We start from the raw sequence: 26,122 nt of genomic DNA on the forward strand, positions 1-26,122 counted from the left end.
ATAACATGCTCGTCTATTCCTTGTCCTCTCTGCAAGCAGAGAGTGAGATGGAATTGGTTATATAGTGGTCAATTGTACCCCCTCTTTGTTGCATGTTCCCTCCCAACTTAGCACTTCATCCTCCATCCCATCTCCACTGCCTCCCTGTTATGGGGATCCGATGGAGCATGTGCCGACTGCACCACAGAGAGCTCTGTAGACAGAACGATAGTCACACAAGGGCCAATACAAATTAGGATTCTATGGAAACGTATGTGGGGACACAGCTGTGAAAGTACAGACAGCACTTAAGAAAAGAATGCATAGGTTGGTGTGTAGGGAGAGGGGGCACCAGCAGAGACTGTCTCACAGGGTGCCACCATCGCTAATGCCGGCCCTGCTTGCATCTCACATGAAGCTTCACTCAACACAACTAGTAGAAACGCAGATGGCGTACGAAATAGCCCACGTATGTTTCATGCCCTTCACAAATTGTCACAAAAACCATAGATTCCTAGTAGAATACAGAGAAAACTCAAATTGTACCAGAAGGTAAGTGCAGTCATTCCCCATTTCCTTTTATGAAAATTGTTTCCATATTTATATTACTGGATGAGTTCTAGAACGGTGACAGAAGTGTAGATTTTGTTTTTTCCTTTGTGTGCTTTGTCATTTACACTGCTACATTCAAATAAAACATCAGAAACAAGTTTATGTAGGAGAATGGCACCAAGCACATAGACATGGCACCAAATTCACAAATTAATATTCGATGCGAGTTTGAATTATTCACGCAAATTATTTCATATGACTGCAAATCGCTTTTGCAATTAAAGAACTGTTCCTTCCACTCCGTAAAGGAATTCCTCACACAAAGGTTACCACAGAGGTAAATCTCCCCCTGTGTGAGGGGGAAGCGAGTATTCCAGGATGGGAATGCCCTAGATCAGGAGCGATGCATGGCGGGGCGGGGCGCAGCGGTGCACGGCAGGGCGGGCATTGGGGGGGGGATTACGGAAGGAAATGGTCAAAAGGTAGAGAATTCCTGGCCTAATCTGGAAAAAAAAATGTATAATTCCAAAAAAAGTGTAAATCTGTACATGTGCAGGTAGTAAACCTGTGGGTAATAATTATGGCTTTTGGGACTTGGCCTCAAGGTTTACATTTCTCCTCCAAAGCCTATGGAATGGCATTATTGTTAACCAACTATTACAAGCAAGGAGCCCAGTGTCACTGAACTGTGCCTCATGAATCATTTGTAAACTTCATCAGAATCACAGAAAGACCAAACTAATTAGTAAGGCAACTGAAATTATAAACGCTTCTTATTTTTTATATTTACATAGTACTGAAATTACTAATGACCTCTTTAGCAGGCCTCTTTAATAATAGCCAGTCGCAGCTCGCTGGGGTGAAAAGGGGCAGGGCAGGTGCAGCGCGAGCGGGGCGTGAGGTGAAGAGTGGGGTTAGGGGCTAAATTTAAATATTTTTTAAAAATTTAAAAACTTACCTGATCTACCGAACCGCACTGCTCTCCTTTTCATCGTCGCTAAAGGCACAGGCTCCCAGCCTGCCCTGCGGCCAATCTGATGCAGCTCAGAGCAGCGTCAGGATTGGCTGGGAGCACCCAGCCAGTGCCAGGCTGGAGAGCACCTACTGTGCATGTGTGTTTGGCCGACCCGAGATGGCCGTCCAAACATACGTAGTGCTGTACACCTCACTACTAGTCACCCCCAAGGCCTCACCCCCTTCTTTCATAACGAAAGGATATTAAACATAGTTTATTATCCTTTCCTTCTGAAAGGTTTGCAGCTTGTGATTCTGGCGGGGGGCGACACTCCTCCGCCCTAACTGAGGAGCCGCCTCTGACAACAGCCATGCAAAAATTTATAAATCACCTCTGCAATGCATAAAAGAATACCATGTGCTCAAATAACCTGAATTATGAGTGCAAGTACATGTTTGGCATGAGATTTACATTTGTAAAAAGAAGTATTCATACATACATACATACATACTCATTTCTGTGTGTAAAGCTTCTTCTAGCGGAGGGGAGATGATCTTATAAAGTAGAATTATCCAGGGAAACGTATGCCTGACAAAAACTAAAAGGTTTGTGGCTATCCCCACAATTTCCCCTTACCCATCCCAATCACAAGGAGGGGGCGGTATTCACCTGAAAAGTTGATGAAGGTGTAGGGGGAAGAGTTCTTTCTACAAGGAATAATATTTTTCCTACAGTGATTTTTTTAAAAGACTTACAGCGCTGTTGCCCTAGCGTTGCATTTACGCATGTTATATGTAAACAGTTCACATGTACATACACAAAGATGCTTCTGAATAGTCACAAATATACTTCACAAAACTATACCATGATAAAGTACACTTGTGAGCTAGCTAACATTTCTGCCATCTAGACAAACCACTTTGTGAGTTCCAAAAAAGTCTGCTAAACCAATCAAACGAAGGAGGATACGTACAAGATAGGGTGGGTGCCTTACAGTTCCTGTGTTTTGGGGTGAATCATATTTCCTAATTTATGAGCACTCTATGCTTTTCTTTCATTTTTATTGCTCTAGCTCAGTGTGGTTCTCAATCTGTGGTCCAGGGAACACTGGGGGTCTATAAGGCCATCTCTTGGGGTCCCAGACTGCTTCGAAAATTAAATAATAATAACAGAGTAATAAAGTGTACATACATAAACTGGCTACATGTACTGTACAAATCAAGGTATTTGAAATTGGAGGCTAAAAACGTCATTAGTATTCTCGGATTGATTTGTCAGATCAGTCAAAATGTAATATGGGCGATGTGTGGTTTCAATTGAATTTAGAAAAGCTCCTACCTTCCTATTTATTTTTTTAAATATTTGTTTGCAAATTACATTAGAAGTGTTATAATTTGTGTATGTTTTATGAATACATGTTTCTGTATTTTGGGAGTTTTTTTTTTTGTGTTTCAAATCATCAACCATGTTTAGGCCGGGGTTCCGGCTCACAGTAATGACCCAGTGGGGTGGGGGGGGGGGGGAAGGGGGGGTGGGGGGGGGGGTGGGGGTGGGGGGGGTGGCAGGGGGGGGCCCTGGATTAAAGTAATTATTGATTCAGTGTGGGTCACCGGGTTCCAATAATGATACAGTGGGGGTCCACTGAAATGAAAAGGCTGGGAACCACTGTTCTAGCTCTTTTTAAGTCGGGGTCTGAGAGTGTAGCTGTTAAAACAGACCTAACCTTTGCACGATACCTTCAGCGGGCTTTGGGTCCGACCAATTCGGCTATTGGTTTTTTCGACCAACCTCGTTCAATCACTGGCTTAAGTCTCTGCCAATCACATTGCTGCATAGACCAGAAGAATACTTTGCTTTCACCTAACGCTATCGGCTGCTCGTGCATTTCCTTTCACCTCCAAAGCGAGGCATGCATTCTAGTGCATAAGGGAACAATTCACATCTCTGTGCCTCTACATTTGTCTGCTTCTCTTTGCAAGCGCAGGCACAAACACACTCTTCTGAATGCTGATCTTGATGTGCATTGTCAAAGCTTGCTCAGAATCGGTGTGTAATCTAACACACAAACCTTTACTGACAGGCTACACCACAATGCATGCATATATCTGAAACACATGCTCTTCAGTGTCCAGTCCAAATGAAATACAAATACCTAGATAGATACATTACGCGGTTAGCAAAAATAAACAAAGGGGCACAATTAACCGAGTCGGGTCGTATTTTTATTTTTAACATCGCCGCCGTTGGACACTAGATGGCAGCAGTGGAGACCAAGTAATGGCCAGGTGAAAAAAAAAAACACAGCGTCTTCGCAATCCCTTTAACCCCTTAGCTGCTGGGCCTTTTCCCCCCCAGTGCTGAGCCCTTTTTTGGCTATTTGGGGTAGTTTGCGCTTAGGGCTTCATAACTTTTTGTCCACATAAGCTAACCACGCCAAATTTGCGTCCTTTTTTTCCAACATCCTAGGGATTCTAATGGTACCCAGAGTTTGTGGTTTACCCTGGAGGAGACCAAGAAAATAGCCAAAATACAGTGAAAATTTAGTTTTTTCCAAAAAAATGGGAAAAAAGGGCCGCCGAAGAAGGCTTGTGGTTTTTTCCCTGAAAATGCCATCAACAAAAGGTTTCTGGTGCTGAAATCACTATCTCCCCACCTTTCAGGAACGGGCAGACTTGAATCAGAAAACCACATTTTCCAACACAAATTTGGCATTTTACTGGGACATACCCCATTTTTACTATTTTTGGTGCTTTCAACCTCCTTCCAGTTAGTGACAGGAATGGGTGTGAAACCAATGCTGGATCCCGGAAAGCTAAACATTTCTGAAAACTAGACAAAATTCTGAATTCAGCAAGGGGTCATTTGTGTAGATCCTACAAGGTTTTCCTACAGAAAATAACAGCTGAAATAAAAAAATATTGAAATTGAGCTGAAAACAACAGCCATTTTTCTTTATGTTTTACTCTGTAACTTTTTCCTGCGATGTCAGATTTCTGAAAGCAATATACCGTTTTGTCTGCTGGACTCTTCTGGTTGCGGGGATATAAAGGGCTTATAGGTTCATCAAGAACCCTAGGTACCCAGAGCCAATAAATGAGGTGCACCCTGCAGTTGGTTTTCATTCTATACTGGGTATACAGCAATTCATTTGCTGAAATATGAGGAGTGAAAAAGAGGTATCAAGAAAACCTTTGCATTTCCAAAATGGGATCAAGATAAGGTTTTGAGGAGCAGTGGTTATTTGCACATCTTTGAATTCCGAGGTGCCCATACTAGCATGTGAATTGCAGGGCATTTCTCAAATAGACGTCTTTTTTACACACTCTCTTATATTTGGAAGGAAAAAATGTAGAGAAAGATAAGGGGCAATAACACTTGTTTTGCTATTCTATGTTCCCCCAAGTCTCCCGAAAAAAATGATACCTCACTTGTGTGGGTAGGCCTAGCGCCCGCGACAGGAAATGCCCCAAAACACAACGTGGACACATCCCATTTTTTCACAAAATACAGAGCTGTTTTTTTGCAAAGTGCCTACCTGTGGATTATGGCCTCTAGCTCAGCCGGCACATAGGGAAACCTACCAAACCTGTACATTTTTGAAAACTAGAGACCTAGGGGAATCCAAGATGGGGTGACTCGCGGGGCTCTGACCAGGTTCTGTTACCCAGAATCCTTTGCAAACCTCAAAAAGTGGCTAAAAAAACAAGTTTTCCTCACATTTCGGTGACAGAAAGTTCTGGAATCTGAGAGGAGCCTCAAATTTCCTTCCACCCAGCGTCCCCCCAAGTCTCCCGATAAAAATGATACCTCACTTGTGTGGGTAGGCCTAGCGCCCGTGACAGGAAATGCCCCAAAACACAACGTGGACACATCACAGAAAACAGAGCTGTTTTTTGCAAAGTGCCTACCTGTAGATTTTGGCCTCTAGCTCAGCCGGCACCTAGGGAAACCTACCAAACCTGTACATTTTTGAAAACTAGAGACCTAGGGGAATCCAAGATGGGGTGACTCGCGGGGCTCTGACCAGGTTCTGTTACCCAGAATCCTTTGCAAACCTCAAAAAGTGGCTAAAAAAACAAGTTTTCCTCACATTTCGGTGACAGAAAGTTCTGGAATCTGAGAGGAGCCTCAAATTTCCTTCCACCCAGCGTCCCCCCAAGTCTCCCGATAAAAATGATACCTCACTTGTGTGGGTAGGCCTAGCGCCCGCGACAGGAAATGCCCCAAAACACAACGTGGACACATCACAGAAAACAGAGCTGTTTTTTGCAAAGTGCCTACCTGTAGATTTTGGCCTCTAGCTCAGCCGGCACCTAGGGAAACCTACCAAACCTGTACATTTTTGAAAACTAGAGACCTAGGGGAATCCAAGATGGGGTGACTCGCGGGGCTCTGACCAGGTTCTGTTACCCAGAATCCTTAGCAAACCTCAAAAAGTGGCTAAAAAAACAAGTTTTCCTCACATTTCGGTGACAGAAAGTTCTGGAATCGGAGAGGAGCCTCAAATTTCCTTCCACCCAGCGTCCCCCCAAGTCTCCCGATAAAAATGATACCTCACTTGTGTGGGTAGGCCTAGCGCCCGCGACAGGAAATGCCCCAAAACACAACGTGGACACATCACAGAAAACAGAGCTGTTTTTTGCAAAGTGCCTACCTGTAGATTTTGGCCTCTAGCTCAGCCGGCACCTAGGGAAACCTACCAAACCTGTACATTTTTGAAAACTAGAGACCTAGGGGAATCCAAGATGGGGTGACTCGCGGGGCTCTGACCAGGTTCTGTTACCCAGAATCCTTTGCAAACCTCAAAAAGTGGCTAAAAAAACAAGTTTTCCTCACATTTCGGTGACAGAAAGTTCTGGAATCGGAGAGGAGCCTCAAATTTCCTTCCACCCAGCGTCCCCCCAAGTCTCCCGATAAAAATGATACCTCACTTGTGTGGGTAGGCCTAGCGCCCGCAACAGGAAATGCCCCAAAACACAACGTGGACACATCACAGAAAACAGAGCTGTTTTTTGCAAAGTGCCTACCTGTAGATTTTGGCCTCTAGCTCAGCCGGCACCTAGGGAAACCTACCAAACCTGTACATTTTTGAAAACTAGAGACCTAGGGGAATCCAAGATGGGGTGACTCGCGGGGCTCTGACCAGGTTCTGTTACCCAGAATCCTTTGCAAACCTCAAAAAGTGGCTAAAAAAACAAGTTTTCCTCACATTTCGGTGACAGAAAGTTCTGGAATCGGAGAGGAGCCTCAAATTTCCTTCCACCCAGCGTCCCCCCAAGTCTCCCGATAAAAATGATACCTCACTTGTGTGGGTAGGCCTAGCGCCCGCGACAGGAAATGCCCCAAAACACAACGTGGACACATCACAGAAAACAGAGCTGTTTTTTGCAAAGTGCCTACCTGTAGATTTTGGCCTCTAGCTCAGCCGGCACCTAGGGAAACCTACCAAACCTGTGCATTTCTGAAAACTAGAGACCTAGGGGAATCCAAGGAGGGGTGACTTGCGGGGCTCGGACCAGGTTCTGTTACCCAGAATCCTTTGCAAACCTCAAAAAGTGGCTAAAAAAACAAGTTTTCCTCACATTTCGGTGACAGAAAGTTCTGGAATCTGAGAGGAGCCACAAATTTCCTTCCACCCAGCGTTCCCCCAAGCCTCCCGATAAAAATGATACCTCACTTGTGTGGTTAGGCCTGGTGCCTGCGACAGGAATAGATCACACAACGGTCAATGTTGGTCCTTACGTGAGGCAGCTGTTGACCCTGGGGTGATCCATTCCTGACACAGACACTAGGTGTAGGCACTCAAGTGGGGTAGTGTTTTTATCAGGACAGGTGAGGAGTCACTGGGTGGTAGGAATATTGTGGATCCCAGCATATTCCTGTAGTTTGTGTGACAGAAATGCGAGAAACATTTAGTTTTTTTTCAACATTTCAGCTTTGCAGGGTATTCTGGGTAAGAAAACTTTGGGGAAGCCACACAAGTCACACCTCTGTGGACTCGCCCGAATGTCTAGTTTCCAGAAATGTTTGGGTTTAGTGTGTTTCTCTATATGGCCGCCGAATCCAGGACCAAAAACACAGGTGCCTGCCTTACAAAACCAGTTTGTTTTGCCATGGATAATTTTGATGTCTCCACAATATGATTTGGGTGGTGGAATTTGGGGCTGAACTAAATTGGGGAGCTCCCAAGAGAGCACTCTCTCTCTGCTTGCCGCCACATTCACCTGCTCTCTGGGTTGACCTAACCCACTATTACCCAGTTGCACAAACAGCTTGCGAAGGGACAGCAGGACTGTCCTCATCACCTCCCTCATAATGTACTGGAAGAGGAGTTATCGAATGGGACTCCTCTGACTGAAAAATCACTCCCAGAGTCTGCGCCATTGTCCTATCCCTCAGATGCTGTCTCAGTATCTGATGTCTCAGTCTCTGATCCTATGTCAGAGCGGTCCTCTATAACCCGAGTGTAGGCAGCAGTCATCCATCAAGATGCCATCTCTGCTATTGGCTAAACTGTTGCTCTAAAACACTAGCCTACGTAGACAGTCACAAAATCGATGGTGTGTGAGATACGTGCAACAGTAGAGGCCACCTTACCTGCGCTTCTTCCCTCAATCAGCACGTACTTTCAAGACACTCAAAAAACACCTTGTCACATACCATTCGTCACAGTCTTTAGCACCTCCTGCGCCCAGTCCAACAATCATTGGTACTCCCACTCCCTCCTCCTCGGATTCCCTCATTACCACCCAGCAAAAGTGCCCTTCATCTCTCCATAGACTTTGCTAATGTACTCAGCTATTTACATAAAATACAGATTTGCTCTTTGCAGTAGGCATATAAACCTTCTGCGCTTCTTTATGGCACTAAAACTGCCACTAGACAAGTCGGACCCTTTTCCCCCCAGGGAAACCACACACATATTGACAAAAGTGATATATATATGACAGCCAATCACCTGAAACTCAACTCAAGCAAAACCGAAATAATCCTCTTTGGCCCACACAAAAACACCTGGGACCCCTCATGGTGGCCCACCACGCTAGGCCCTGCACCCACCCCCGCCAACCACGCACGCAACCTCAGCATCATCCTAGACTCCTCCCTCTCGATGACCCAACAAATCAACGCTCTCACCTCCTCATGCTTCAACACACTCCGTATACTGAAAAACATTCAAATGGATCCCCACAGAGACCAGAAAAACTGTCACTCACGCACACAGCAGCAGGCTTGATTACGGAAACGCCCTCTACGCCGGCACCACTCTAAAACTCAAGCGCAAACTACACGCATCTAGAACTCAGCAGCACGACTCATCCTCGACCTCCGCCGACACGAACACATCTCTCCACACCTCAAATCCCTCCACTGGCTCCCCATTGACAAAAGGATCACCTTCAAGATCCTCATCCTCGCACACAAATCACTCCACAACACAGGCCCTGCCTACCTCAACGAGAGTCACCTTCCACACCCCCACACAAAACGTCCGCTCAGCTGACCTCTCTCTCGCCTCTGTCCCCCGCATCAAACACACCACCACCGGGGGCAGATCCTTCTCCTACCTTGCACCCAAAACCTGGAACGCCCTCACAACCCACCTTCGCAAGACCCAAAACCTACTTCTTTTCAGGAAGGGCCTCAAAACCTGGCTTTTCGAACAGTGAACCTCCCAGCCCCTTTCCCTCCCCCCGCACCCCCCCAAGCGCCTTGAGACCCTCACAGGTGAGTAGCACACTTTATAAATCTCTTTGGTATATATAGATCTACCTCTATATATATATATATATATCTATGTACATAGATATATCTATAGATATATCCATGTACATAGATATATCTATCTACATAGATATATAAATATAGATCTATATATAGATCTATTTTTTTTAGTTGTTGTATAGTTTCCTTGGGGGCCAAAATGGCCCCCAGGGAAACCCTACAACATCTAAAAAAAAAATTGCCCCCACAGGGGGTCACCCTGCCGATGGGCGACCCCCTGTCATTTTTTTTTTTTTTCATTATTTAAAAAAAAAAAAAAAAACAATCCCCTGGGGGGAGGGGGGCGCGATCGCGCCCCCCCCCCCCCAGGGGGCACCTACCTTTTTTTATTTTTATTAATTATGCCCCCGGGGGGGGGGGGGGGGCGCCCGTTTTCCGAGGGGGCCGCCCCCCCAAAGTGAAATCCCTGGCGTCTAGTGGTGTTTCCTGGCCCCCGATCGCAGCTGTGCTGCGATCGGGGGCCAGGAAACACTTTGAGAAGGCCTCGTAAGAAAGGGGAGACTCTCCCCCTTTCTTACGAGGCCTGCTCAAACTGTTTCTGGCCCCCGATCGCAGCACAGCTGCGATCGGGGGCCAGAAACAGTTTGAGAAGGCCTCGTAAGAAAGGGGGAGAGTCTCCCCTTTCTTACGAGGCCTTTTCAAAGTGTTTCCTGGCCCCCCGATCGCAGCTGTGCTGCGATCGGGGGGCCAGGAAACCTGAAAGTGTTTCCTGGCCCCCGATCGCAGCACAGCTGCGACCGGGGGGCCAGGAAACACTTTCAGGAAGGCCTCGTAAGAAAGGGGAGTGTCTCCCCTTTCTTACGAGGCCTTCCTGAAAGTGTTTCCTGGCCCCCGATCGCAGCTGTGCTGCGATCGGGGGCCAGGAAACACTTTCAGGAAGGCCTCGTAAGAAAGGGGAGACACTCCCCTTTCTTACGAGGCCTTCCCGAACGTGAGAAAGGCCGTTTTCCCCATCAAAGCAGGAAGCAGCCGCAAGGCTGCTTCCTGCTTTGATGGGGAAAACACCTTTGCAACGTCAGCGCGCCGCGAGGCGCGCTGACGTCACAAAGGGGCGGGTGGGGGGGGCGGGGGGAGACACGGAAGCTTCCGTGTCTCCCGGGGGGGGTTTAGAAAAAAAAAATAATCCTCGGGTGCGACGCACCCGAGGATTTATTGATACCCTTCCTGGTGTCGGCCACTGGTCGTGACCCGCACCAGGGAGGGTGTGTGGGCGTCGGCCAGTGGCCGACGCCCGCACCTATCAGGTTAATTAGCCAATAATGGGTCAACAAGACTTGTCAACAAAGTAAAAATAAATAAGCCCGTCTTTCAGAGAAAGCTCAGCATTATATTTCCATGAAACATGGTCGTCTCGTTTGCTCAGCTGTTCAAGATAATTACTCTTTGAGCCAGAACAAGGGAATAAAGCGATGGTAGGACAGTTTACTAAATAAAAAAGTGAATCCTGCAATCTTTGGAATAATGTATTCAAGGCGATATAAACAAATATCAGACGTAAATGATAGAAATAAACGTAACAAATAAGGCTCAGTGCAGAAAGATAAAAAAGCCCTGCGGGTAGACAGTTTGAACTCAGGTTGACCAGGGTCTTACTGGCCACTATGGAGAACAGGCTGTGCCCTACTTGTCTCACAGGTCAGACAGTGGGACAGTTTTCTGGCTGTATGTGGTCCTTTTTATGGTCTGGTGAGCCGGGTTTTACTGTTGAATTCCTCCATATTAAAATAAGCATTCCCTGCAGCAGGCTCAAATCCATCCAGACTTCCATACCTTGCAAAACACTTAAATACAGTGTGTCTTTACAAGTTAAAAATGGCCTAATTTACTAATATGGGCCACTTTGTAGCTATCTAGTTCACTAATGGGGGAGGAGGGGCAATTTTATTATGGTGCCAGGGCCTATTTTCTCTCCTAGTCCCACACTGAGATTGGCACCCAATTCCACTGGGTCAAGACCATGTTTCCAGTCATAGGCTTTTCTGTTACAAAACATTCTCAATAGTTCCATATGAATTTCTTCAGTGGAAATAATTCATTCTTTGCAGTCAAGGCGTGTAAGGCGCTTACATTTGAACGCACAGTACTCTGGCTAAGGGTATGGATTTTGAAAAACATACATGACAGCCAAGGTTTTTTTGTGATAGTGACTTAATTTGGCCTGTAGCTGGCTCCCTTCAACCTACTATCTGGACTTGGTACTGGATATGAGCAGCTTGCCTTGGGTTCTGGTCATGTTTTGACATAAAAGCATGAATCATTGAAAGATGTATTTTGCCATGTTGGGGGAGTCTTGGAGGTGTGATGCACCCTGTCAGAGCCATTTTAAAATGAGGAAAGGTCATATTTGTTCAAACGGAATAATCACAATTTTTTTTTTCCAGCCAGGCAGATGTAAATTGTTTTTATTTTGTAGGCTTACAATCGGAGGCAGTCCTTACTGTGGTCGCGGGTGTTTTTGAAGTAGGGCATGATCTGTGCGGTTAATAGATACAGTACGTGTTTTAAAACCAAGCTGGAAATTCACACGAATAGAAGGCAGCTCGACCAAGCCAGTATACCTCCTGTTCTTCTTCCCAAGCCTTGTCACTTGTTCATCTGTAGTTGGGAGTATATTGTTTTGAACTTATTTCACATGGAAGATTTTAGTGATATGTAAATAATTTATCTAATTCCAACCACCTAACCAACTAATAAACAAAAAATACAGTTGTAAAGGATCTAATTTTGTAAAATGCCCACATTTACATTACACTTCATGCTTACTTTAATCCAGGAACATCTAGAAGATTAGTCAGCCCCGTCCAGTTAATTTCCAAAAGCTGTAAAAAAAAAATGCAAAAAGTTATTTTTGTCTTAGATCTGCATGCATACTAAGAAAAAGTTATTTACCTTCAGTAATGATCTTTCTAGTGGATACTGTATCTACCTTCAGATTACTAGCCTTTGTATTACCTCATGTGCTAGACTGGACCCGGAAACTTCTGACGTAGCACTCCCGCACTGGTAGGGGACGCTGGAAGTGTGGTCATGGCCACGTTGCTAGAGCCCTATATAACCCACCTCGGTGCCCTGCCGCCAGTTCTTGACTGGTTTTACCCACGCCTTTTGAGGTGAAGACAACGAGATGTCAGCAGTATAACAGTGCAGTGAAGCAAACTCATTTTGAACCCTATTAAAGACCTATGACATACCTCTAAAACGGGGAGGAGAGCAGAGTGAGTGTGGAATTGCACGCAGATTGAGCATCCACCAGACAGATCCTTACCATGGGTAAGTAACTTTTGTTCTGATGGATACTTATTCCTGGAGATACCTCACATCTTGAATTGATTTCCAAAGCAATACCTACACCCGACATAAGGTCAGAAGGAAAGGTCAGATAAGGAAATGCAGGAGGACCAAGTGGGCGAAATAGCCACTCCATGTCACCTGTGAATCTAAACAATAGTGTTTGGCAAAGGTGTGATGGGAAGCACAGGTGTTGCCGCTCTGCTGGTCTCAACCACAACCATGACTCTGGCTAAGGCTGCAGTGGAAGAGTTAGCCCTGGTGTAATGTGTGTGAATATTCGCTGGCAGCTCTTCCTTCGATAGAGAATAGCACATCTTATTACACAAGTGTGCATCAGATCAAAGTTGTCTTTTGGAATCCCTGGCCCTTCTTGCTGCTCACGTACCCTATGGCCAGCTGGTTATCAGATCTGATCTCCTTAGTGTGGTCAATGTAATAACTGACCGCGTGTCTGGCGTCCAATCAGTGCAAAGGCTTTTCCTCCTTGGTTGGATGGAGGAGGGATAAAAGGTGGGCAGAGTGATAGGGTGACCTGTATGGAAGTTGGTCACTACCTTGGGGAGAAAAGCTGCTTTAGTTTTAAGAAAGTTTGTCAGGGGAGAAGGACGTGATCTGTGGTCGGGAGCTCAGTGCCTGCAGCTTTCAGACATGTCCTGCTGAAGTAATAGCAACCAGAAAAAACATGCTGAACATCAGGAAACTTAAAGGACTGTCTACAAGCTCCAACAGGGCACTCATCAAGAAAGTCAAATCCAAGGTCAAATAGCAAACATGTTAGTCAGCCCCTTCATGAACCTCAAAACCACAGAAGACTTTGAAGAGAGAAGGCTGGTCTTGGAGACAAAGGAAAGCTGACAAGCCCCCAATTCATCCTTGAGCATACCCACCACAAGACCATGTTGGACTAGGGAGAGAGCATACTGGAGGATTTCAGACTCGCCTAAGGGGGTTCAAGGGTGTGTCTTGGGAATGTTTATGGAAACCACAAATAGAACAGTGGGGATTCTATTACCAAAAGGTGATGTGACACTTTCTACTGTGACCTGGTATGGAAAACCACAAATCGAACAGTGGGGATGCTATTACCAAAAGGTGATGTGACACTTTCTACTGTGACCTGTTTTTAAGCAGTCAATCATCCAGCTACAGGAATACTGAGATCCCCAACCTCCCGAGATGGACCTTGACCACCACCATCACCTTCATGAAGACTCAGGGTGCTAAAGTCAAGAGGACTGCAAAGTAGTTGTGAGTGAAACCTACAATGCAACACAGGTACCTACTGGGCAACTGCAGGACTGGTATGTGGTGTATGCATCCTGAAAGTCGAGGGACACCATCCAGTCTCCCACCTCAAGACTCAAAAGGACCTGAACCCAAAACAGCATCCTGAAGTTTTCCTTACATAGGTAAAAGTTCAGGAGCCTGAGGACTAAGATCAGGTGAAGATCATTGTTCTTCTTGGGAACCAAGAAGTACTGGGTATAGCAACCCTGCCCATGTTCCTGCTCTGGCACCAACTTTACTGCACCTTTCTTGCATCCTTATATGATCCTCTGACTGAAGGGAATGTTTGGGGAAATGGACATGGGGGTCCTGCTGGAAGGTTAGGTTATAGCTCCTTTCTACAATTTAAAGGACCCATTTGTATAGTTAAGGCTCTTTAGGCCTATTGAAAGAAGAACACCAGTCCTTTCACAGGACACACATGCTCCTTAGGGGCAAGCTAAAGAAGCTTTCCTGGTGCTGCTGGAGAAGAGGAGGAAGAGAAAGGATGGTTCTGGGTGCCTCTTCCTTTGCCTCTGTCTTGTATTGCCACACAATTATGTTGCTGTTGCATGGTTTGGGTGGGCTAACGCTGCCTGAAACTCCTTTGAAAACATTTCAATTTTGATAATTGATGAAAGCCCTTCTTCAGGGATTGGTGTGCTAGGCATATGGCTCTCAACTTTCCAGATTTAAGCTGTTCCAAAGCAGAGTCTGCCTTGTCTTTAAAGAGAGGGGTTGCTGTAAAATTGAAGGTCTGTAAGCATTGCTTGGACATTGCCAGTATAGCATGTAGAATACAGCCAGGGTGAAGATGCAGGGCCAATGAAGATTTCAGGGCCTTGCCACCACATCTGCTGCATCCAGACCTATAGATCATAGGACTGAATGTATCCTGACTATTATGGTTTACTTCCTTGAATTAATTGCAGAGGTTTTCAGGTAGGCTGGGCACAGCCATCGCGGCAATGTCCCAAAGGGCATGGTAGAACATCTCACAGGCCATTGGTATAGTATCCAAGTAGACAGGTGGTGTTTAATCTGAGGAAAGAAGCTACGGGCGCGTGTCTAAATGTAAGGAAAAAATTGAATTTGCATTAAAGGCTGGTGTGGGTGCTATATGGCTCCGGTGAAATCATTGCAACTCCACTTCTGGTGTCGACATGGAGTAAGCACCCTCCTATAGGCCTGAGGGAACTGTCTCAGAAGTTTCCAGATCCAGTCCAGTGCCTAGAATATACAATAGGTGAGGGAATAAAGAAGTGGGGAGTCTGTAGGTAGAAGTTTCCATCAGAAATTAAATATTGAATTGGAAGTGTATATTTCACATTGATAATTTTTATTTACTATCACTAGTTATATGCTTTTGCTGTAAGACATGTTCATATTAATTACAAAGTAGAAAACGGGAGCTAGGTAGGAAAATATAACTCTGGAAATTGTTGCAAAATGAGGTAACCAGTAAGTCAGGTATGAAATTGTCAAGTCTGGTCAATTTATAACTGTTTGGGGTTGTACATCCATGATGAAACACCAATCTAGTCTATGGATAGGGCCAGACCACTATTTGCAGGCTCGTGCCAGATGATGACTTGGCCATCATGAAAGCCACAACAGTATATCAATAAAAGCCTTTATAGAAGCATATCCTTGCACGAATTACAGGTACACACGATAACAAAAGCTGATTTGCACATAATAAGGACAGTATGTTACTAACCATCTGTAGATCAAAATATCAAAAATAGTCATTCTGCCATATAAGTATGAGAATCATAAAAGTGTCAACTGATAATCAATAAAATGCTAAGATGATGACTAGACCTATACGATGAATAAACAATATGGTGTTACATGCATATAATTGCTTCAACTAGAACACTTAGTAATCAAGCAAAGCAGTTAAAATTAATTAGTTCTTCACTTAATTTTACACGGGACATGAAAGTGAATACTTTGGATCTCAGTATACTGTAACGCATTCAATATCAATTTGCGTATGTGCATTGTGCTATACATTGTGCTGTCCATCAAAGTAAGTACCTCAAAATTATTAACAAAATGTAACATTTGACTAAACATGATCATTCTTCTAAAGGCTCATGACAGGTCGTATGGCAACTTGTGAATATTATCCTGTTTTAGGTGAGGCCAGATGTGTTACTAATTTGCAGTTAAAACGATAATACATATGCTAACGGGGTAAGATTTGTGAAGCCAGAAATTGATTTCCCACTGGGATTTCAGTTTACAATTGGTGCCCCGCTCCCTTAATGACGGATTGGGAATGGAGGGGTCCCTTCAACGTGGCATTTTTCTCTGGTACAGTAATGAAAGTGAGGATCAGGCAGATTTCCCACAATAAGCTTTTTGTTTTTCCCTGTTTTTTTTTATATACCTCTCCTTTGTGTGATTAATAACCAATGGAGAGACTGCTTGAATGGGAACTATAATCAGTCACACAGCCATTCTACAAAGCATTTCTAATTAACTGAAGGTGGTCACGTGTGAAGTCATTCGCGTTTATCCTGGTCCTCCTTAGTGCTTGTCCAGATTATTCCAGGTACTCTGCTTTACACGAGGAAACACGCCGTATTAACAGGTAATTTGGCTCCTGCCTGGCTGGATTCGGCTCCGGGGTTAACAAGTGAGCTATGGCCCTAAAGAAACACTTCCTTCTGTGACCAGAACTGGCGACGGTGAGTTAGTGGGGCAAAGGAGCTTGCTTGAATGAGGATACGACATATCTAGGCAGAGTGAAACAAAGTGAAAAAGAAAGCGAAATATAACAACCAAGTACTCCTCTTGAGATACAGATACATTCAGAAGAGCGCCTATATATCCTTCCTAAACACCCTGTTCCATGATCATAACGTATTCAAACCTAGCAAACCGTTTTAAAAAGTATTCCTCAATCCCAATAGCAGTTTAACAAAATACCTTTTTGGTGGTGCAGCATTTCAATTGCTCTGGCAAAATGTTTAACACCAGTCAGAATGCTGTCGCCTTTTGAAAAAAAAATATGAAACTATTGCATTCCTTTTTTTAGGGTTGAGCGCGCAAAGCGCTCTGTCTCTGTTGTTATCTCTCTGCGGGCTTGTAACCACTCCCATCATTTTCACTGGTTTGTGGGCTTGACTTTTGAAATTGGCTTGATTTGATTAGTGAAAGGCATGCATACTTCATGCCTCTTCCGGTGTTTAGCCCTCCTTGAGTGCACCGGCCAACTACTGAAAACCTACGAGGCTCCATGTTTTCCATATGGTTTCTGGACTACTTTTTCTCTTTGTTTTGCAGGCAGCGTGATCTTGCTGGGCAATAGTCATGCGCTTTGTATGACATCAATCCTTTTACATAGATAATTGTACTTTTGCCGGTTACATGGATAATTGCACTTTTGCTGATACTTTTCACTGTAAGCTCACTTCTGTTTTGTTTTGTGCGTTTGCTTCACGCTCAGGGCAGCCGTCTGCTCACTTATGTGAAACTGTTTATCTTTTCACTTTCAGTTTATGTGGCAAGAAAAGTCCAATTAGGAGTTTACAACGCTAATAGCTCTAACTTGAGCAATCGTGAGACCCATTGCATTGCAAATGCTTGTTTTATTTTGTTACAGCTAGCAGAAACACTTTGTATTTCGACTGCCTCTTTCTGGGAAACCTGCATGTCCTAGACTTTCAAAGATATGCTACCAGCATAAACTTGTTTTAGTCCTTAACATGTTTTAATTCCAGAAACCTAATGGGTGGGGGGGTATGGGGTGAGCTCTTACACGTTGACTAGTTATTGATTGTTACGAAACGAACTCTAGGCCGTACCTCCCACTTATCGTTTTTTTACCATTGGGTGCATTTATCTCTAGACACTATAAAACCAGTTTATAGCTGAAGGAAACCTTCATGTTTGCAAGTAATATTGGAAGTCGGAAAGTTAGGGAAATGGTCGAAATAGATAAAGTGAGAGGGCTGTCTATGGTCATCTTTGGCAGGGGCCTCTGGGGATGTGCTCCATGTAACTCCCTCCAGGTCAAAGAGAACTCCTTCCTCGGGTGCCTGTTATGTATGCCTGCTTCAGGCTCATCCGCTATAGTACATAAGGAGACTGGGCTGAATTTCCTGGAAGAAGTGTTCTTATTGAAACCACTTTTACTTTGGCAGTCTATCTGGGGAAAATCTGAAACTATTTTACTAAGTCTATTATTCCAGACTGCCTAGCTCTAGTTCATGCTTAAAAATTTCCCTGGATTTCATACATAATTGGGTTTATAAATCAGTTGTTTATTCTATCAGTTAAACTTGATCCTCTAAAAACATTTTTCGTTAGAGAAGAGAGTAATTAAAACGTATTTTCTAAATTTTAGACAGGAAAGCAGGATGCGTGCATAAGCAAGGACGCAAACAGTTGTTTTGTATATGTCATTGTTTTTTTATGAAAAATGCCAACCCTACTTAAGCTACTTACGGTAGGTGATCAACAGGCAGCATCGCTATGTCTTAACTAGATTGCAACTGGGAAAGGTATATCATATAGTGGGTGTCAAGACCACTTGCCCTTGTGATTGAGTTTCAATGCAAAGCAGGCAACATTTTATTTTATATTGTAGGTTTTATGAGAGTCTAAGGAGATATTACTTCAAATCCATCTTTCTTGTACAGAAAATCAGGGATTATAAAATAGCTTTACCACATATTTCTGCACTTGATAACCCTTTTGTTTGTCTTAGCACTGCATTTTACATATAGGCGGCTATGCATCGCAGGGGAAGTATTGTTGTGGATATGGATTTAACACTGTTTGTTTTAATTGTTTTATTACTGTTGTTTTTCATGTATTATACATTTTAATGGAGTTTTTATGTGCTTTTATGGCCATTACATTTGTGGCGATTAAAGATCTTTGACTTGACTAGTTATTGATTGTTACTAAACCAACTCTAGGCCATACCACCTACTTATCGGTTGTAATACTTGGTGCATCTATCTACAGACACTATGCAACCGGTTTTCTCCGACAGAAACCCCCTTGTCAACCCCTCCTGATTTATTTAATGCTTTTTCCACCCTAATACCTGACAGACCATGTTGCCTCGGGTGGTTTGCCACCTGCATCGAGAAAGTAGCCAGCAAATTAAAATACCTCAAATCTAAACCACATCTTTAATCACACCGAGCACATAAAAATATGCGACCCTCCTTAGAATTCCCTTCACACTTTCATTCTACTTCAATCCCTCTTTCCACCGATTCTTTCACCCTTCCAGCTCCTGACCCTTCCATCCTCTAGTTCATACATACAACATTTTTTTCACACCCACCCATCAATGTATTGATGTATCCATGTTTTCAACCATAATTTCACCTGTTCATCCTTTCACTATTCCTTTCTCCATTCTTTCACTCATCTGCCCTTTCTTCCAATCCTCCCATTCATTCACCCTTTCACCTATTGACCCTTTTACTCTCTAACCTTTCCTTTAACACTCCCACTTAATCTTCCTTTCACCCTTTCATCCGGCTATCCGTTCATCTTCCCATCATTTATTCTCTCCCTTCTATCCTAGCTTTCACTTTTTCTTCCGTATTCCTTTACACATTTTCTTCCTCACATCCAATCCTTCTTCCTCCTTCCATGCTTTCTTCTTCTTATCTCTACTCGTGTTTTTTCTTCCATCCGACCCATACTACATCTTTCTTTTCTTCCTCACACTCACTCTTTCATCTCTGTGTTGTTTCCTTCATTATACATTTCAGGCCAGTGTTCACTGCTCTTTAACATGGTGTTCCCAAACGGTGTTTTTTAGGAGTATTTTCTCGGCAAACTCCCAGACCGATGAGGCCTTTAAACAATTAATTAACGTTTTAGTGGAATCCACTTTACAGCCAATCGGCCCAGTGGCAGTCCCTCCGTTTAAGAGCCTAAATTGAGGGCGTTCATGAAGCCACTGTCCTACATACACAAAACTATTTCGTCTTTTAAGTGTTTTAGATATCAACTGCAAGATATCTTAAATGAACATACAACATTTCTGCTGTGGACTTTTCAATTATATCTCTGTTGGGGGCTCTTCAGTAATGCCCATTTAAAGGAAAACTTAGTCAGAAAAAGGTGGTAATTACCGGCAAATGTCAGAACATTTGTAAGAGAGAATAATAAAATGGGCCATCGCCAGACCCAACTGCTGCCGCCCGAAGCGCTCATGTTATTTTTGGGCCTGCCCGGGCACTGGTATTGGACGCAGAGCCCATGCCCCCTTCAAACTGACAGGATTTCAGCTAGCAGTACATTCATGCAACAGTGCAACACTTATTGTTTCCCTGGGTCTTTCGATATTGCCAACTATGCCTGTCCTCTTACAGTGAGCTGGTGGGCCTGTAGGCCAAGTCAAATCCTATGAAGCACAACTTGTTGTTATTGTTAATAGGAATCTGAACAACAGTATCTGCCATTGGTATGGCATCGCAAGGCCCTTTCGTGGTCAAGAGTATGACTTGGAAAAAGTTTTATTCGCAAACCTGAGTCTCGTGATGTATGCAGATGTGCAGCCAGGACTCTGACTATGACAGTTTGAATGAGTTGAACGTTTTTGGTGGCTCAGACCGGAGGGCAACACCATATTGTTATTAGACGTACATTTAGTTGCTGTTACACTCTTATCCTGCTGGGTTATCTTACTGGCTTTAAGCAGAGGGTGCCCTGCACCATTTAGTACAAAACAGTGTGAGTCACCCATCACTGAATACAATCCAAATACTGACTTTTTTTCCCAACGCCAATCTCCAACACACATTCCTTCACACTACTGTTATTAAAACAATATTTATTAATAAAGAACACGAAAAGAGCACCTTTAATCACAGAGTGTGTGGCCCAAGTTCCTACAAGGAGCAGCCACCATTACACGAGGCACACAGGAACCTGCCCCTCGCTGCCTCCTCCAATTCAGAAGCAATGGAAAAAAACCTCTAATACAAATGCAATTAAAGTAGCCCCCCATAAAGAAGCTACGAATTGAATGGAGCATCCTCTACAGAAGCAATGAAATGAAAAGGGGCTTCCAACAGGGAAGCAATTACATTATTAAGAAACTCAAATAATTGAAAGATTGGAGTCACCCAAAGAAAAGCAATGAAATGAAAGGAACCTCCTACCGGCACACCTGGGCATCCACTGGACTTCATATTTCTGCACAACCTCTCTTATCTTCATCAACCTCTATAATCTACAACAACTCACTACCCATGTAAAAAACCAAGTTTCTCTCATCAGAAACTTCAAAAATATAATCCTAAACTGTTGGAGTCTACCTATTGTTTTACTGAAACCACCTGGCCATGTAATCAGATCCCAAAAGATTCTACTGCAATATATTGTTTGGGAAGGAATCATATCCCCTGCGCAACCCAGGAAAGCATAGTGGCTACAAATCCATGACTCCATCCTCTTGGGCACATCGCTCCTACCACTGAAAAAAAAAATCTGCTTACCACATACAATGGCCAATTCGTAACCTCTTTCCAACCTTTGTTTTGTCAGCAAAACCCTGGAACTGGAGGTGACAAGACAACTCGAAGAGTATGCAGAACTCAACCCATTCCACCACAAGCACCAGTCTGCATTTCGCTGATCGAGGAGTACAGAAACCGACTAACACAAGGGATGAGGACATAGCCTCCCATAGACAAGCAATGAAATTAAACATCAGAGAGGCAATACAATGAATGGAGCTCTCGTATGGAACAAAACGAAAATGGCTTGTCATGCAAAAACCACCAAAGGAGCTTTTCCACATAGAAACACTAAATGAAATGAAAGAAGCCTCTGATAATGAAACAATGGACAGAGAGAGCTTGGTTGAGCAATGTGTGTAAACGAACATAGATTAAGATGTAAGCCCAAATATGAACACCCGCAAAACTTTGAAAAACACAGCAATGTATCTAAAGCAATCATGGGAAAAAGAACAGTTTCTGAAAATACAAAATATTGGCAAATACTGCATATGAACAACAAAGTGCTAATTGTGCAAATAGAGCTCCACTCCCAACTTGAAAAACACATTAAAATCAGACAGTGCCATACAAGCACTGCTGATCACATACAACGTGTTGCCAACATCAAAAGTTGCAGGAGTAACAGAATTCCAATCGTGAATAATTCCACAATGCTATGTGGACACATACACAAAAATGCTGCCTTTTCAAAAAGCACATTAGGCAGAGGCTTAAATACTGTGAATTATAATCTCACAAACTGAAAGCCTCCAAAAAGGCAATGACAAACAAAGCACGGGCATGCGTGCAGTACAAATATTGACCCAATTGTCGCTAAATTCATAGGTCTATATCCCACATAAAATGCCATCATCCATAGTCACCAAGTACAACTCAAACATTGTTCCTCCCATAGTTAAAATCTAATGTTACATTGCTGCTTGAAAACACAAGACACTGATGAGGGTGGTGGCGTAGTCATTAGGACTAATGTGCTGCATTCAACACAGCTGACCAATCTCCATCCTTCTCAATGACAAGGTAGTGCAGATTTGGCGTTGGCATGGATATGCACCTTCCTCAAGAAATTATCACAAAATGTTGAACTTTCTTTTGCCTTTCTAAACTTTATCTTCTGTTAGTCCAGATCTTTTCAACATTTATGTTGAGCTGCTGGCCAAACTTGTCAGCTTCCTGGGATTTATCTCGTCCATGCATGCCAACAACTTCCGGTTCATCCTTCATATTATTGGTTCAGCATCGTCAACAGAATTTACCAAGAATGCATGAGTATGGGAGTGGGCAGGAGACCACTGACGCAAACCTAAAGAGGAAAAGACATAGGCCCTCATTACAACATTGGCGGTAAATGCCGCCTACCGCCGTGCTGACGGCCGCCAACATACTGTCACCGCGGCGGTATACCGCTACGGGTATTACAACCCACACAGAGAAATCTGCCACTATACAGACACCCACACAAGTCCGCCAGCCCAAAGGTCAGTGATAAACTGGTGGTACTAAAACCCACACCGTTACGCCAACAGAAATACGCCCACAGTATCAAGATCCACAAATCACTGTGGCGTTCTTTCAACCGGGGTAAACCATTGGCAGTACACACCGCCACGCTCAAAATACACACACACATACACAACTACACCACATTGGACAATTCAAAATACACACACTTGAGACACATATACACACCCACACACTCAGACCAATATACAACACACACCCACATTACCCACAACCCTTCCTAAGATAAAAAGATTGCTAACTGACAAAGAGACAACCCAGGAGCACCCACTCTATCTGGGCCACAGAACACCATCACCCATACACCATCCACGCACCTCACAGTACACACACCCCAAAACCTCACCCCACACATACCACCCACACCACATCCATGGCAACCCAAAGACACTCTGGGTTTTCAGAGGAGGAGCTAAGGGTCATGGTGGAGGAAATCATCCGGGTAGAACCACAGCTATTCGACTCACAGGTGCAGCAGACATACATTGCAAGGAAGATGGAGCTATGGCGGAGAGTCGCGGAGAAGGTCAATGCTGTGGGACAGCACCCCAGAACAAGGGATGACATCAGGAAGAGGTGGAACGACCTACGGAGGAAGGTGCGTTCCGTGGTTTCGAGACACAAGGTAGCCTTACAGAGGACTGGCGGTGGACTCCCACCTCCTCCCCAACAACTAACAACATGGGAGGAGCAAGTCTTGCAAATAATGCATCCTGAGGGCTTCGCAGGAGTAGCAGGAGGACTGGACTCTGGTAAGTCAAATCCTTACTACTTTCACCACCCCCTACCTGCATGCCATCACAAACTCCCACCCCTACCCTCACCCTCATCACTCCACCACCTCACATATACCCCACCATCCCAGCCCACCCATCCCAATACCAAGCCCTGCATGCCACACCAATGCATGGACAATCATCGCAGACCTGCATGGACACCCATCACTAAAGCATGCACATTAGAGAGAATCATCTAGCCCACAAAATCACCACTCACACAAGGCAAAGCAGACAGGGCAATCACAACCATACAGGGAAACACACCCATGCACAAGATGGCACACGTAGATACAATAACACTGCATTTACATCCCCACAGGACCCCCACTCAAAGTCACCGGAGAGGAGGTGCCAGCCACATCCAGTCCCCCAACAGAAGAGGCCCACAGAGATAACAGAAGCTCTGCACGCCTGGATCATAATGAGTAACCTGGCCCATCAGGGACCTCTGGACAGTCAGTTACCCTGCCACAGTCCCAACCCTCCACAGAGCCTCCTCCCTCCGGAAACACCAGCACAGCACCCACCCAGCGGGCCCATACCTCTGTCCCCAGGACACGTCAATCAGCAGTGTGTCCACCACTACAGGGACCCCAGGCAACCCCACAAACACAGGACGATCAGGGACCTGGGGTCAGTGGCATTGGGCACACGGTTCAGGGCACAGAGGCACAGGACAACAGGGAAGCTGGGAGGACTACTGTGCGACAGGGGGAGGACTGGCCCAGGGAACCCATTCTCCAAGAGGCACTTGCAGGGATCCTGGGAGCATTCCAACATTCCCAGGAGACCTTGGGCCAGATACTGGCCAAGTTGCAGGAGACCCAGCGGCTCCAGGAGGGACAGTAACTGGGGATCAGGGAGGACCTCAAACACATCCACACCATCCTGGTCACCATTGCAGGGGTGCTGGCTGCCATGGGCAACACCATGAGAGAGGCAGTGGCATACCAATGGGCCCCTAACACTAGCCACACCGATGAACAGCCCTCCACCTCCGCCGGCGCTAGTGGACAGGAGGCCCCGTCACTGGACCAACAGGCCACCAGCACCCCATCCCTGCAGAAGGAGAACCACCCCGCAAAAGGTCACTGCAATCCAGGCAGAAGCCAGAGAACATTGCCAAGACCCCCGCCAGGAAATAGGGCTCTCCTGATTGTCACCCTTCTGTCCCACTCTGTCACCCTGGCCACCTTGAACTGCTATTGCTCCCTTTCCTATGCCCTATTGGACAATGCACCTGTAATACCAATAGACTGGACTCTACCCTGGACTTTCCTCCATCATCAACCCAGCCCATTGCAATTTCCTTCTCCACTTATTAGCACTTAAATAAACACCCTTGGAACAAATACAAGAATGGAGTCTGTCAACTGATTTAAATATGTATTTGTTTAACAAGCTGTAAACAATGCAATTGAACCTTACATAAATGTATACAAAGATATGACCTGTAGTGGGTAGCAGTAAACACACCAGGAGCCAGAGTGGGGCACAGAGATCTGAAAATAGATATGCCAAAGGGTTCAGTAAGTGGCCATAGTAATAGGGAAATCAGGCTGCCATGTTCAATGTTAAACACAAAACTGCAATGGAAAGTGAAGTTGCAGTGTCTTACCTGTGTGTCACTGGAAGTACTGTTGTATGAGGGATCTTATGTTGTCCACATCTTCTTCCTCTGCCTCCTCTTCCTCACTGTCCACAGGCTCCTCTGCTGCCACAAGACTGACACCTCCTACAAGCACACCCTCTTCCTCCACTCCCAAACCTTCACCCTCTTCCCGCCCCAATGTCCCGAAGAAGCTTTTCCTTGCAAACATTGACCTCTTCCCTACCCCTCCCCAGTCCTTCCCCTTGGGCCAGTGTGGCCAGAACCCAGCACCTCGGCCACCAAGCCCACGTCCGCTGTGGTTTCTGCCGCTGTCAGGCTCTAAGGAGGCACCCATCAGCCGAGCCAGTGTTCCACCAGCCCCTGCCAAGGCCAAGAACATTCCGCCACCTGGCAAGGTGAAGAAGGGGACAGCATCTAGCAAGGGGAAGGAGACACAACCACCCAGCAAGGTCACATCAAAGACTCCAGCTGCCAGACCCAAGGTGACACCACCATGTGCCAAGGGCAGGAAGGGGTACAAAACACCAGCCAAGGCACTTCAGCCGTCCGAGCCTGCAGGTGAAGGCCTGGTGGCTACCAGCACAACCGCCAGCACCGCCACCTGGACCTCGGCAAGCACCGCCACCTACATCACTACTGTCAGCAGCAGACCCAGTGGGCAGCCGTCCGAGGCTGCAAGTGAGGGACTGTGACCTGGCAGCCCCCAAGTGCTGCATCACTGGGCACAAAGCCCCCTCCAGAACCAGTGGAGAAATCCATCCACTCACCCTATCCTTAGCAGGATGAAGCACACTGGGCACAAAGCCCCCTCCAGAACCAGTGGAGAAATGCATTCACTCACCCTATCCTTGGCAGGATGAAGCACACTGGG

General features: G+C 45.2%; 1 protein-coding gene across 2 annotated transcripts in view; it reads right to left on the minus strand.

Moving 5' to 3' along the window:
• Positions 1–26,122, minus strand: part of ESYT2 (extended synaptotagmin 2) — a 542,370-nt gene that overhangs the window by 166,322 nt on the left and 349,926 nt on the right. For both annotated transcript variants that reach the window (XM_069211166.1, XM_069211165.1), the window contains exon 7: positions 12,035–12,090. In XM_069211166.1, coding sequence (XP_069067267.1) covers positions 12,035–12,090 — 56 coding nt within the window. The remainder of the gene's footprint in view (positions 1–12,034; positions 12,091–26,122) is intronic.

The sequence above is a fragment of the Pleurodeles waltl genome, chromosome 10 (assembly GCF_031143425.1).
Source record: "Pleurodeles waltl isolate 20211129_DDA chromosome 10, aPleWal1.hap1.20221129, whole genome shotgun sequence".
Classification (NCBI taxonomy): Eukaryota; Metazoa; Chordata; class Amphibia; order Caudata; family Salamandridae; genus Pleurodeles; species Pleurodeles waltl.